Below are 15,038 nucleotides of genomic sequence, written 5' to 3' on the forward strand. Positions count from 1 at the left end.
TTCATTTCTTTAACCCTCAGTTTTCTGCTTTTGCTACTTACCTCATTCCTTTCTCTATTACTTACTTACTCTACTCCTTCCACTCCTTTTCTCAGTCCCTCTGTTCTCATAGTTACTCACTCTTGTTCACCCACTCCGTCTCTATTACTCTTAGTGTCTCTGACTCATCACTCTTTCACTACTTCTTCATTATGCTTTCTCCCTGTAGTTCAAGCATACTAAGGGGCATATTATCAACACAGGCAATAAAATTATCGCTGCTTTTATCGGCAGTTTTCTGCCGCAAAAGCAGCTTTAGCGGCAGTTTTCTGCCGATAAAAGCAGCGATAATTTTATCGCCTATGTTGATAATATGCCCCTATGTTATTTACATTTCTTTGCTGTTTCAATCATTCCTTTTCTGTTACTTCTTCTTTTCTGCTTTCTGTTTTTTCTCTATGTTATTCCACATGTTTTAATCTTATTTTGAACATTCACTCACATTCTCTAAGAAACTCTTGTTTATTATTGTTCTACTCTCCTTTTTTTCTTTCACTTCCTTATCTATTTTGTTTTTCACAATTACACCCTCTTCCATCTTTTCTTTGGTAAATAGATCCATTAAACAGTATCTCTGTGTTACTCCCTCTAGCTGTCTTTCTTTTAACATTACTCTCTGTTTCCTTCCCTTATACTTACTCTTCTTTTTTTTTTAAAAAATTTTTTAGTTCGCTTCCGGTTCGCGTACCGGCGAGCGAACCGGGAAGCGAACCAAAAGAAATAGAGGTTGCCAGAGTGCTAAACATTCTAGCAATTTTTTATAAATGGGAGGTAGTTCTGAAAAGAACTTTTTTTTTATTGTTTTTGTTGTTTTATATTTTTTTAATTATTTTTCTGAACATTTTTTTACTTTTTTTGTATTTTTTGAACGGTTTTATATTTTTTTGGTTTTTTTTTGGGGGGGAAACGAAAACGATTCATTGTAAAGGGCTCAACAGGAGCAACAAAAAAAAAAAGATAATTTACTGTCTGGGGCGTTTTGGACAATCATGATTGTCAATTGCTAAGTTGATTACATTGATGCTACTTTCTCTGTAGCAAATCAACTGACCGCAACGCACGCACACTTGTTTGACTGCCCCGAACCTCATCTGTATATTTGGGACCGTCTCCCTCGCCTCTGGTCCCGTCACTTCCTGTACATTTGATCTACTGGCCACAGGAGGGGGGTTATCCTGCAGGTCACGTACCTGCGCAGCACTGTAGTTGATAGGGTGCCACCTTTCCATATGGCGATGCATTGTATAATTGCCATAACTGTATTTTTTATCTGTCCCTCTGGACAGATCTGTCTTGCAGATAAGGCAAGTTACATACCGGGCATTCACTTTTTTTTGGCCCCGGGGATATTTAAAAAATTGCCAAATGAAATTCTCTTTGACACGGGACCTCCTAGGTTCTTCTGGCAAAAACTGCCTCTCTTCTTCCTCTTCCTCTTCTTCCTCTTCTTCCTCCTCTTCCTGAACCACAACCTGAGGAGGTGGTCCTCTCTTCCTAGGAGGTGGTGGTGGTGGGGGGGGTGCACTAGCTGAAGCTACAACACTTGCCATTGCTAAGTGATGAAAAAAGGTCTTCCTCTCACAAAGATGAAAGTCAGAGTGAGGAAACAAGGAGGGGTTTTCATCATTTGGGGAAAAAAAATAGTTCTAAACCATGAAAAGTGTTATTTTTAGGTCACATGACCTAGCCTTACATCATTAGGAAACCAAAAGTGAAATGAACCAATGAAAAGTGTTATTAACAAGTTACATGACCTGTTATGCTTACGTTACGCGCTCCGCGCCGCGGCCCGGATCGCTTCTGGGAAGCTGCGCTTCGCTCCTCGCTTCGCGTACCGGAGCACTTCCGGGTGCGCTAACGCGACGCGTCATATGACGCATTACGCGACAAAGCGATACGTCGCGCTTACGCGACGTGTCACGATGTTGTTTTCTAATGCGACAGTTGCGCAAACGGAACGTTTACTGGTTCGCGGACCGGGTCGCGGCAGCAAATTGAGCTAACGGAAAGCTAACCGGTTCGCGGACCGGGAGCAAAACAAAAAAAAAAATAATAAAAAAAAAATGTATTAATAAACATATAAAATATATTTTTCCTTTAAAAGAAGAATACATTTTACAGCTTTTGATATTTGCTATTAAAAAATCATTGAAATTCACTGAAAAAACCATAGGTTATAGACCATATATAGTTAGGAATTAGCATTTACAAAACCTTGAAAATTCACTGAAAAAACCATAGGTTATAGACCATATATAGTTAGGAATTAGCATTTACAAAACCTTATTTTACTCACACAAAACCATTGAAATTCCATATATAGTTAGTTGTACTAACTATATATCGCGCACCCGCAATCCACTGCTGATCATGTCACATATTACATCATTCATGACATGGTCAGTGACATCACTGATGACATCACTGATGACATCACTGATGACATCACTGATGACATCTCAAATGACATCACTGATGACATCTCAGTTGACATTACTGATCACATCACTGATGACATAATTCATGTGATAATACAATGAAACTCTACAGACTCTAATATAACCTTAGAAACACTCAGTGTAAACAGACACTCACAGACTGTCACTCATCCATGAAGTTACACAGACACCTAGTCAGTCATGCAAATAATCAATCACACCTCCATTTTCTCAACTATACAGTTATACACACCTTACTTATTCAAACATATACTAACACTTATTTACTCTCTTATACAATCACAGATAGAAGTTCACATTGATCCTTACAGCCACTCACACATTCATTGGCTCTTATGCACAGTTATTTATATATGTCAACTCTCACATGTACTGTGTTTTACATATGTACTTACTTTGACATATAGCACTGAGATATCCAATCATTCACCAATACACTCATGCACACAATCAACCGCCCATACAGCTGTTTCCACATGCACTTTTGGACCCATACATCTAGTGAATCAACTGCTCACACATCTATGCACAGAGTGACACACCTCCCAGCTAGCCACACACACACTCAGTCTCCCATCCCATACAAATACTTGGGCAACCAATCAATAACCCATATAGCCAGTCATATAGCTACTGATCAACACATGCAGCAGCTTGCACAACAACAGACATACTGATGCACACTTTCAGACAGTTTAGTCACTAACCCATGCATTCAGTAAGACGCATTTAATCACTCACTCATACAGTCAATCACGCACCTAATAAAACCTTCATTCAGACACTTATACATCCACTCATTCAGTTGTGATGTGATGTCATCAGTGATGTCATCAGTGATGTCATCAGTGATGTCACTGACCATGTCATGAATGATGTAATATGTGACATGATCAGCAGTGGATTGCGGGTGCGCGATATATAGTTAGTACAACTAACTATATATGGAATTTCAATGGTTTTGTGTGAGTAAAATAAGGTTTTGTAAATGCTAATTCCTAACTATATATGGTCTATAACCTATGGTTTTTTCAGTGAATATATATATATAAATATGTATATATATATTCACTGAAAAAAACATAGGTTTCAGGGGCGTTATAGTTAGAATTTAGCATTTAAAAAACCTTAGAAATTCACTGAAAAAAACATAAGTTTCAGGAACATTATAATTAGTTGGACATTTCACTCCTACAAAAGCAGAGAAATTGCGAGGTGGCTGCATGGGTGAGTGGCGGTGCGTATGGCTGTGTTGGTGTGTTGGTGAGTGAATGGATGTCTCAGTGGTATATGTGTAACTACATATGTGAATGGCTGTATATGTGAGTGTTGGAGTATATAACTGACTATATGTGAGAGTGAGTGATTGTAAGAGTGGCTGTATGGATGAGTGTGTGCTTCAGTCAGTGATTGTATAAGAGAGTAAGTATTTGTTAGAATCTGTGTGAATAAGTAAGGTGGTGTGTATAACTATATAGGTGAGTCAATGGCAATGTTATTGATTCTTTGGGTGACTGACTAGGTGTGTGAGTAACTAGGGATGACTGGGATGACTGGCAGTATGTGAGTGCCTGTATGGCTGTATTGATGAGTGACTGCGTGCATGAGTGACTGTGTCAATGAGTGAGTTGATATGTGTAGACGGTAAACATCGTTTACAACACGGTGTTTACACCGCAGTGCCTTTACAACGATGCCATTACAACGCAAGTTGTTACTACGACTTGCGCTGGATGGCGCAATTGGACAAGGAATGTTGTAATTTTATATTCCAACACCTCCCCCACTGTTGTGTGGACTGGTGTTGGAATATAAAATTATAATATTCCACAATCCACGCCCTCCAACGCAAGTCGTTGTAACGACTTGCGTTGTAATGCCCATGTTGTCAAGTACCGCAATCTAAAAGATCGCGTTCTATTGACATACATCCGTATGGACCTATGAATCAGTGAGTGGGTATATACTAACTAGTATTGGTGTGTCTATGGTTTAGAGAATGGTAGTCTGTATTTTAGAGTGGGTGTATGAAAGGTTATATTAAGTTGTGAGGAAGTGCATCAGCTATTAAGTGGATGAAAGTCATCAGTGATGTCATTTGAGATGTCATCAGTGTTATCATCAGTGATGTCACTGACTATGCCAAACGTGATGTAATATGTGACGTCATCAGCAGTGCATTGCAGGGACGCAAGTTATAGTTAGCTCAACTAACTATAACAGCCCAATTTCTCTAGTTTTGTAAAAGTGAAATGTCCAACTAACTATAAAGTCCTTGAAGGTTTTTTAAACGCTATTTCTAACTACAACATCCCCGAAACCTATTGTTTTTTTCTGTGAATTTCTAAGGTTTTTAAATGATAATTTCTAACTATAACGTCCCTGAAACCTATGTTTTTTTGGTGAATTTCTAAGGTTTTTTACATGCTAATTTCTAACTATAAAGTCCCTGAAACCTATGGTTTTTTCAGTGAATTGTTAAGGTTTTTAAATGCTAATTTCTAACTATAACGTCCCTGAAAGCTATGGTTTTTTCAGTGAATTTCTAAGGTTTTTTAAATGCTCATTTCTAATTTTAATGTAGTTGTCACATTTGCAGAGTGATGCAGAAAGGAGCCTGGGCCTCCAGCCAGCGCTCAGGAATTCTGCTGCGAAGGACTTACAGGAGGTACCAGGAGGGCTACTTGGCCAACAAAGTCCCTCGGGAGTAAAGCGGACTTCATCCCCCAACAGTATTGTACCAGGATGCATGTGTGCAGAATAGTGGAGAAAGGGGAGTGTGGTGTTTGAAGACCTCTTAGCAATCCCACTTTGTGGGACTTACTGGAGGTAACAGGAGGGGTACCCCTCCTATTACCTGCGGTAAGTCCCACACAGCAGGATTGCAAATTTCTCATAGCAGGCCACGCCCCCTTTCCCCACCACTCTGTAAACACACTTCCTGGCGTGCTCTTGGATGGGGATTAAAGTCCTCTTTGCAGTTGACACTCATCAGGGGCCACCTAGCCTACCTGGTACCTACAGTATGCCACAGATAGTGGGATTGCTGACAGGTGGACACATGCCATGCCCCCTTTCTCCACCACTCTGGAAACGCACCTCCTGGTGCGTTCTGGGTTGGGAGACTAAGTCCCCTTGAAACCTGAGGGTCCCTGGGGGCCAACTAGCCCACCAGCCCCCTTTTTAATTCACTCTGCAAACACACCTCCTGGTGCACTACTGCTCAGGGGATGTAATCCACGTTAGTCCTGAGGTCCTCAGGACACAAGAGGACCTCATTGCCCCATCAACAATGCCCCAAGAGGCGTATTTGCAGAGTGGTCTAAAAAGGGCAGTGGCTGTGGTGGGCTTACTGGAGGTACCTGGTTAGCTATTTGGCCCCTAAGGACCCTTAAGATTCTTGGTGACTTAAACCCCCAACCCAAAGCCAGCAGAGGGCACGTTTGCAGAGTGGTGCAGGGAGGGGGCGGGGCCTCTGGCGAGATTCTGTATCTTTTTCTTCTTTTTTTTGCTTAGAAGGGTGTCTGTCTGCCCCCCCTTCTCTTAATATTTTGTGGACCTTGGGGACCCCATCCCCAGGGCCTGAGACATTTTATGTTTTAATTTAAAAAATTGGGAAGGGGGCCGGTCAGCCCGCTCTGGAGATCGATTTAGGCCCCGGGGACCCTTTCCCACAGGCCTTTGCCTCTTTATAATTTGTTTAACATCTTTATATTATGGGAGGGGCCGCGTGGCACCCTACCCGGGGCAACTACTGGCCCTGGGGACCCCATCCCCCGGGCCTGGACAGCCTTTCCTTTTTCTCTCTTTTGGAGAGGGCCACGTGGCCCCTCCTCCTGAAGCCATTTATGGCCCCGGGGTCAACCACTCCCCCAGGACCTGGCCAGCTTTGATTTTTATTTATTTTTGTTTTGGAGGTGGGCCGCGTGGTCACCCTCCTGTCCTGAGGCCAACTATGGCCCCAGGGGCCCCATCCCTCGGGACCTGGCCAGCCTTGTTTTTTAATTTTGGAGGGAGCTACGTGGCCCCCCTTCTGAGGCCAATGATGGCCCTGGAGACAACAGGGACTGGCCAGCCTTGATTATTATTATTTTTTTTTGGAGGGGGACACGTGCCCCCCCTTCTAAGGCCAATTATTGCCCATGGGGATATGTTGGGGACTGCAGGGGGAACCCCAATACTGCAACAGTCCCAGTCGGCTCCCCGCCTCATTCAGGATCCGGCATTGCTTTTGGACAAGGGGAGCTGCTGAAATGCAGCTCTCCTTGTCCAAAAGCAATACTACTTTGCTTTATGGAAGCAAGAGCAGGTTTCCTGCTCTAGCTTCCATGAAGCGAAGCACACGTTTGCAATGATATGGCGGGAGCCATGCTCACACCTTGTCATTGCAAACTGCAATGGCCCAGGGGTGGTCACCCCGGGACATTGCTAGAGCTGGTCCTGGGAGATGGTAGTTCCTTGGGCCATCCAGGGCTCCAAGAAGGGGGCCATGTGACCCTCCTCTCAAGAAGTTTAAAGCCCTGGGGAGGTGGTGGTCCCTGGGGCAGTGTGGGAAGACTCGAGATAGTTGAGCTAACTATAAGTCACACCCCCGCAATGCACTGCTGATGACCTCACATATTACATCATTCATGACATGGTCAGTGACATCACTGATGACATCATTGATGACATCACAAATGACATCACCGATGACATCACTGATGATATCATCCAGTGACTGTGTGTTTCTGTAAAGTTTAAATGTGTTTTATATATATATATGCCAAGGTGTATTGAAGACTGAGTGGGTGTATGACTGTCTGAATGGATGATTTAATAGGTGTGTGACTGACTGTATAAGTGAGTGATTAAATGTGTCTTAATGAATGCATAGGTTACTAAACTGTGTGAATGTCTGTATAAGTCTGTTAGTTGGTGTGTAAGAGGCTGCATGGGTTGATGAGTGGCTATATGAGTGTCTATATGGGTTATTGAGTGATTGTCTGAGTATCTGTATGGGTGCCTGAGTGTATGTGTGGGTGGGTGGGGGGTGTGTGCACAGATGTGAGTGGGTAATTCACTGGGTGTATGGGTTCAAGAGTACATCTGTGAAGGGCTGGAGGGGTGGGGAAGTGTGTGTATAGATGTGTTGGTGAATGAATGGTTGTCTTAGTTTTACATGTGTGAGTAACTATATATGTGAAAGGCAGTATATGTGAGTGTTGGGGTATAGAAATCAGCATATGTGAGAGTGAGTGATTGTGAGAGTGACTGTAAGGATGAGTGTGTTCATGTATCAGTGATTGTATAAGAGAGTAGGTATGTTTTAGTATCTGTATGAATACATGAGGTGGTGTGTGTATAACTATTGGTGAGTAAATGATTCTTTGCATGATTGACTTGGTGTGTGAGTAACTCTATGGATGAGTTGCAATGTGTGAGTGTCTGTATAGGTGTATGAGTGCAAATGATAGTGCTGTATTGATAAGTAACTGCATGTATGAGTGACTGTATGGGTGAACGTGGACGTGTGTGTAGACCTAGGAATCAGTGAGTGGGTATGTAGTAGCTGGTATTGGTGTGTCTATGGTTTCGAAAATGGTAATTTGTACTTTAAAGTGGGTGTATCAAAGGTTATATTAGGGTGTGAGGAGGTGCATCAGAATATTGGGGAGAGGAGTTGGTTTAACGGCTAGGGCAGTCAACCTCAAATCTGGAGAACCTGGTTCGAGGCTCGGCAATGACACTGTACATCCAGTGTTTCCGGGCAAATCACTTAATCTCCCCATCCCTAACAAAAATCATTATGTCCTCATGTAACATAACTGGTGCTATGTAAACCGCTCTGATACCCGATACCGGGTCAAGTTTGGGATATATAAAACTCTGTAAAAAAAAAAAAGATTATCACATGGATGATGTCATCAGTGAGGTCATTCGAGATGTCATCAGTGAGGTCATCAGTAATGTCACTGACCATGTCATGAATGATGTAATATGTGACATCATCAGCAGTGTATTGCGGGGGCACAAGTTATAGTTAGCTCAACTAACTATAAAGGCCAAGTTTCTCCGGTTTTGTACGAGTGAAATGTCTATAACGTCCTTAAAAAAAACATGCTTTTTTTTGGCCCCCCTCAGCAGGCCTAGAGGGTTAGGGTGTTTCTACCGAGTAACTCGGTTACTGAGTCACAAGATGGCTGCCAACACTTCCTGGTTTGGAGTATTGACAGTCTATCAGAATGAAGCTCATGCTCAGGAGGGTCGCAAACCCTCCTCGGTGCTCAGATATCGAAATTTTTCTTTTTCTAATTTCCCTGGAACTACTGATCGCATTTATACCACTTTAAAAAAAGGGCTCTTTCTGAACCAAGACCAATCTTTTTGCCAAATTTGGTGTAACTCCGTTCAGCAGTTCAGGCTGCAGTCTAAAGTTCTTATGGAAATTAACATGGGGAATATGCATTTTGGGAACCCCCCCTTTTTTCTCTGCCTGCTTGACGAATCTCCCCGAAACTTTCAAGACAATAGTTGACTGGAGCGCCCTATTAGTTTTGAAAATTTTGCGAAGATTTGTCAACCGGTGCCAATGATATTGGCAAATAAAAAACTCTTTTTGAATAGAAATGAGGTCCTAACTGTAGTTACCTATGCCGACCACAGTATCGGGTAATAGGACTTATGTCCAGCGCTATTAATCTCAGTTACTGGTCCCCACCATGAACTTATTACTTAATTCATAAATGCCATTTTCTGATACTCAAAGCACAAACAAAATAAATTATTTTTCTTTGAAAATTTCTTGAATCTTTCTTTAGATATTTCCTCCAAGCAGCACACAGCCTCAAAAGTTGTGAATAGCTAGAAATAGCCAACATGTGTTTCGCGCTCAAATTCGCTTCTTCAGGGCTGTTACAAACAAAAATTCGGTATCAGTACATATTCAATTTAAAAAATAAAGTATGCAAAATGAGCACAACCTTAGTCCAATAGAAATCTTTCCGTCTAGTATTCACATTTCTATTTACAACACATTAAATTAACAAAAAAGGTACATAGATCATAACTTGGGTACAGAAATTAGATCTTGAAAATTAGTTAGTTCAGTGCTTTCTATTTAGCAGCAAATAGTGTGCCTTATTAAACAGTTCCTATCAATAAACCTCCAGTTCTACAGCCCCCTTTAAGGTTCTAGCCACAACTGTAACATAGGGTTGTCCCCTTATTCCTCCGCACAAAATTTTGTCTTCATAAATCCAAACTTGGTGTTATCAAAAAGGGGATAAATATTAAGTTACCTCTTGAATAAGATCTTTATCGATCTGTCTTGGCTGATATTTTCTCATGTGGTGCCTCAATATACTTTAACCACGTTTGTTAATCAGTAACAGAAATTGGAACCAGTTACTAATTTCTGCTACTGACTGACAAATGTGGAATCGCTGTATTCTGCTCTGTCTTCCATTAACAGTTTCGGTGGGGCAAACCTGAAATCATATCCATGAGGCCATGCAAATCCACTTTGTGTGGCATTGAATGGCGTGATAGATATGGAGTAAGGGAAGGCAGCGCAAATCGCTGTGTTGCCTTACTCTGCACTTGGGAGGCGTTCAATGGGCATTGTGGTTGGTGTTCCCCAGCAACAACCATGGATTTTGATGCTTCCCTAGATTTACAAGACCATGTAAACCTGGGGATGCGCCAAAACGTTACTCCACCCGAGGTGATTTGTAACAAGGAGAAATAACTTTATTTATTCCTTCTGCAGCACACATATTAGGAGGAAAACTCCTCGCAGTATTGTTTTTGTGCAGAACGGTGCCCCTTCCTTCACAAAAACAATCCTTCAACACCACAGGCACCATTGCACCATGGTGCAAGGGTGCATGCATTGGTGCTAGGCTACTGAAACTGTGCCAGCGCTGGAGAAAAGGACAGGCATTGGATAAATGCAATGCATTCCTGCCCTTTCACTTTCACGTAGGGCAGCAGAGCAAGGTGACTTGCTGTGATGCACTGAGCCAAAAGCCCATAAGTGAATCCTGGTGTCTTCCAGGTTCTGGCATCCATCTTCCATTAATGGTTTATTCTTGCTCCTCCTGCAGAATCCATGCTCTATATTCCATTAATGATTTCTATCTGCTCCTCCCGCAGGTTCCGCGCTCCGTCTGCAGTGAGAGTTGTCCTCCTGGATACAGAAAGGCCGCCAGAGAGGGGGAGCCCGTGTGCTGCTTTGACTGTGTTCCATGTTCACACGGAGAGGTCAGCAGTGGCACAGGTCAGTGCTGATTTTTAGAAATTGCACACAAGTTTACCAAGTAGGTTTAGACACAATGGAGTCTTTTCACAAAGGTACTTTCTGCCATAGGTATTAGTTTAATGGCAAAAATAGGCCAGGTATAATTGCTAGAAATGCATACTGGACTCCGGGTCATGCGTAAATGCATTCACTCTGCCATGAGCTGGTGAAATTCACAGTAGTAAATCCTACTCATGAGGAGGGGAAGTCGGTGTTGGAAGGCATGGTTTGTACATCTGTGTGTGTGTCCCAAACTCCAATACAACCTCCTCCACCCTGGAAATGGTTGGAGATTTACTTCAGTAAAGGAAAGCACTGGGAAGGGGATGGGATCACCTCCAGATCTGCTTTGTGTGGAATTCTACATTATGTAGATTTTGGCACAGAGGTAATAGCAGTTTGTAGTACATGGCAAGGCTTTCCAGGCTAATTATCAAGAGGATGGGCAAGCTGGGCTCAGTCTCGGGGTGCCAGTTCCCTAAAGGGGTGCAGCAGGAAGCTGCCTGACTTACTGTCATGCAAACAGCAGCTTGTCCACCCCACTTGATCCCAATCTGGTCCTGTTAAAGACTTTGCAAATAGTCCTTAATGTACCTCAGCATAATTGTTAGCAACCCATCAATCTTCTGCCCTCCTCCCAATCGACTCACACCTCCTGCTGTCACTCCGCAACAACTCCCGGCACTTCCACAACAAACACCAAATTGTCTTCACACCCAGTGCGAAGTCCCAGTCAATCCGACATCGGGCCAACCCTAATCAAGAATGTTCATGAAAAAAAGAAAAAAGAATTTAAACTATGTTGCCATACAGATGTAAATCTCTGTCTGTTCTTGTAGATTTATTTCCTTAAAAGATCCCAACAAATTCCATTCTGCCTTCTTCATGAAAGGATTGCTTCTAGGTTTTCAATCTTCCACATATACCTAAGTGTGATCTCAGAGCCATCCTGCCCCCTTTAAAGGGCCCCATGCCTTTAATCAGGCACTTAGCTGTTTCACTAATTGTGATCCTCCAGTTGACCACAGGTCTATATGAAGTTGAAATGTGGAACAGATTTTTTTTTTAAGAATAGGGGACCAGTGTGGAAAAGAGTGGCATGTATTGTATGTTGCCGCGCGTTTGAAGGCTAGCACTTGATTTTTAAAATTTGATCTATCACTTCTACTGAGCTGTTTTAAATTAATCCTGTGCATAGAATTGTAGAAATTGGAGGTAACTTCGGAAAAACTCACGGCTTAGACGGCACACCCCTTGCCTGCTCTCCAACCCCGAGGCCTCAGCCAATCGGCCGCAAGGAGGAGGAGCTTAAGGCAGGGCTAGGTTCTTAAGCTGCAGCATAGCGGGAAGCGGGCAATTGTATTGTATATTGCAGCGCGTTTGATTGCTAGCGCTTGATTTTTAAAATTTGATCTATCACTTCTACTGAGCTGTTTTAAATTAATCATGTGCATAGAATTGTAGAAATTGGAGGTAACTTCGGAAAAACTCACCGCTTAGATGGCACACCCCTTGCCTGCTCTCCAACCCTGAGGCCTCAGCCAATCAGCCGCAAGGAGGAGGAGCGTAAGGCGGGCTAGGTTCTTAAGCTGCGGCAGAGCGGGAAGCGGGCAATTGTATTATATGTTGCCGCGCATTCGACTGCTAGCGCTCGTTTTTTAAAATTTGATCTATCACTTCTACTGAGCTGTTTTAAATTATTCCTGTGCATAGAATGGTAGAAATTGGAGGTAACTTCGTAAAACTCACCGCTTAGACGGCACACCCCTTGCCTGCGATCTAACCCTGAGGCCTCAGTCAATCGGCCGCAAGGAGGAGGAGCTTATCCGGGGCTAGGTACTTCATGCCGGCCCTATCGCGGTAGCGTTTTGGGAGCGCAGCGGATGCGCGCAGCGGGCGCACCAAAGGCAAGACCGCCTGCGCCCATCCGCGCCCAACCGGGCCCATGGGCCACGCACTGTGGCCAACTTACCACCTACTCATCCTGGGAGCTTAGATCATTAGCGCAAGTCTGCCCTCCTCTGGACCCCGCTACATATAGTCGCTTAGCGGCCTTCGGCATCCTACACTCTCAGGCGATGCCTGCCCCCCCTCCCGCACCTTAACTCCCATTCCCCTCTAGTGCAAAGTCCACTTTGGCAAGCTATACCACCCTCCGCTTCAATTTCCTTAACACACACTCTCTGGTAAAGCACCAACTGGACATCATTTTGCTCCTCACCACTGATAAACCCAACGTCCTCCTTATTACTGAAACCTGGCTAACCCCTGACTCCCTGTCCGACATCCTTGCAGCTCTCCCCTCTGACTATTACATACTGTCGGCCAACCAGCCTCCCGGGAGGACGGGTGGTGGTGTCGTTGCCATAATCCACAAGGACCATGCATTTACCACCATGACCTCCCTGGTCCTGCCGGAGGTCGAGAATATAGTTGTCAAATTTGGCACATAGTCAGGGTCCTTAGTGCTAGTACTCATCTACCGACCACCTCAGGCAATGCCCACTTTCCCGATCTCCCTAAGTGAGCAAAATGGCCGCCCTAGTCGTAAATCATGCCAAGGTCTTACTCGTAGGAGATCTGAAATACTGGTTTAACGATGCCTCGGGCGGGCCCCATGCTATAGAACTCTCCGAGCTCCTCTCCAATTTGAATCTATCCCAGCATTTACACATTCCCACTCATGAAAAGGGACAGATTTTGGATCAAAGATGGTCCCACAATCGCTCCCTTTCGACACCTATAACCAATCCTTGTATCTGGTCAGATCACCACTTAATACAGTTTTCGATCATCATCAGCGGCCAGTCAAAGACCACCACCTCGGCGGGTGGCATGACCAGGAAGTGGAAATCATTAAATAAATAGAACTTCATTAACACCTTGGCCAGCTCATTACCCACTTTCAGCAATGACGTCAATTCTGTGGAAGAGATGCTCTCCGAATGGCTTTTGTCGGCATGCAATGTACATGCCCCACTTACCTAATTCTCCCGGGCCCGCCACGCAGACGCTCATAAATGGTTCTCCACCGACCTCAAAAAACAAAAACTTGAGTTACGCCAAATAAAGAGGAAATGGAGACTCAGATACTCCATTGAAGACAAGGCAAGACCGTCTGCGCCCATCCGCGCCCGACCGGGCCCATGGGACGCGCACTATGGCCAACTTACCACCTACTCATCCTGGGAGCTTAGATCATTAGCGCAAGTCTGCCCTCCTCCGGACCCCGTTACATATAGTCGCTTAGCGGCCTTCGGCATCCTACACTCTCAGGCGATGTCTGCCCCCCCTCCAGCACCTTAACTCCCGGGCCCGCCACGCAGACGCTCATAAATGGTTCTCCACCGACCTCAAAAAACAAAAACTTGAGTTACGCCAAATAGAGAGGAAATGGAGACTCAGATACTCCATTGAAGACAAGGAGCAATATACGATAGCTCGAAGAGAGTATAAAAAAGCCATATTGGATACTAAAGCGGCTTACTTCTCTGTAAGAATACTAAATGCTCACAATAAATCAAAGGAAATATTCAGGGTAGTGAATGATCTGTGTAATGATGACAGAACAGCAGCCGCTCAGGCACCCACCCAAGGGCTCTGCAACTCCTTGAACGATTTCTTTCTGGATAAAATCGCCACTATCAAAGCCAGCATTCCCAATAGTGCCAGCACTATACCCCAGGAAGATACATCCAACAACCTCTCCACATTAGACATCTTACCCTCCTATCGGCCCCAGGACACTAGCTGAACTTGTCCCGTGTCAAATATGGTTCACCCTATGACTGCTGCCCACCTCATGTCTTAAAAGACATCTTTACGGTCATGCCTCATAGTATACTCCCTCTCCTTAATGAGTCACTCGTCCAGGGCAAGGTCTCTCATGCCTTCAAAAATGCCACGGTTGTGCCCCTCATTAAAAAACCAGGATCAGATCCCGCCAGTCCCTCTAACTACCACCCTATATCCCTCCTCCCCTTTGGGGCAAAAAAGTCTGGAAGCCTATGTGGCTAGATGTTTCTCCAACTTCATCGAACTATTAGACTACTTGGAGCCTAACCAAGCCGGCTTTCGACCTGCGTACTCCACCGAGGCTGTGATTTTGGCAGTCCTGGATACCATCAGATCAAACGCAGACAGGGGTATCTATCAGGCCCTGGTGCTCCTGGATCTGGACACGGTCAACCACAACATCATGCTGAACCGTGTCGAACAGGCCGGCCTGCGTGGACCCGCACTAAAATGGGTATAATCAT

The 15,038-nt window shown here is 44.1% G+C and overlaps 1 protein-coding gene across 1 annotated transcript in view; it reads left to right on the forward strand.

Annotated features, from left to right (window-relative positions):
- Positions 1-15,038, forward strand: part of LOC144820056 (vomeronasal type-2 receptor 26-like) — a 44,426-nt gene that overhangs the window by 20,929 nt on the left and 8,459 nt on the right. The window contains exon 3 of the mRNA XM_078677711.1: positions 10,635-10,758. Coding sequence (XP_078533837.1) covers positions 10,635-10,758 — 124 coding nt within the window. The remainder of the gene's footprint in view (positions 1-10,634; positions 10,759-15,038) is intronic.

This window comes from Lissotriton helveticus, chromosome 2_1 (genome assembly GCF_964261635.1).
Source record: "Lissotriton helveticus chromosome 2_1, aLisHel1.1, whole genome shotgun sequence".
Lineage (NCBI taxonomy): Eukaryota > Metazoa > Chordata > Amphibia > Caudata > Salamandridae > Lissotriton > Lissotriton helveticus.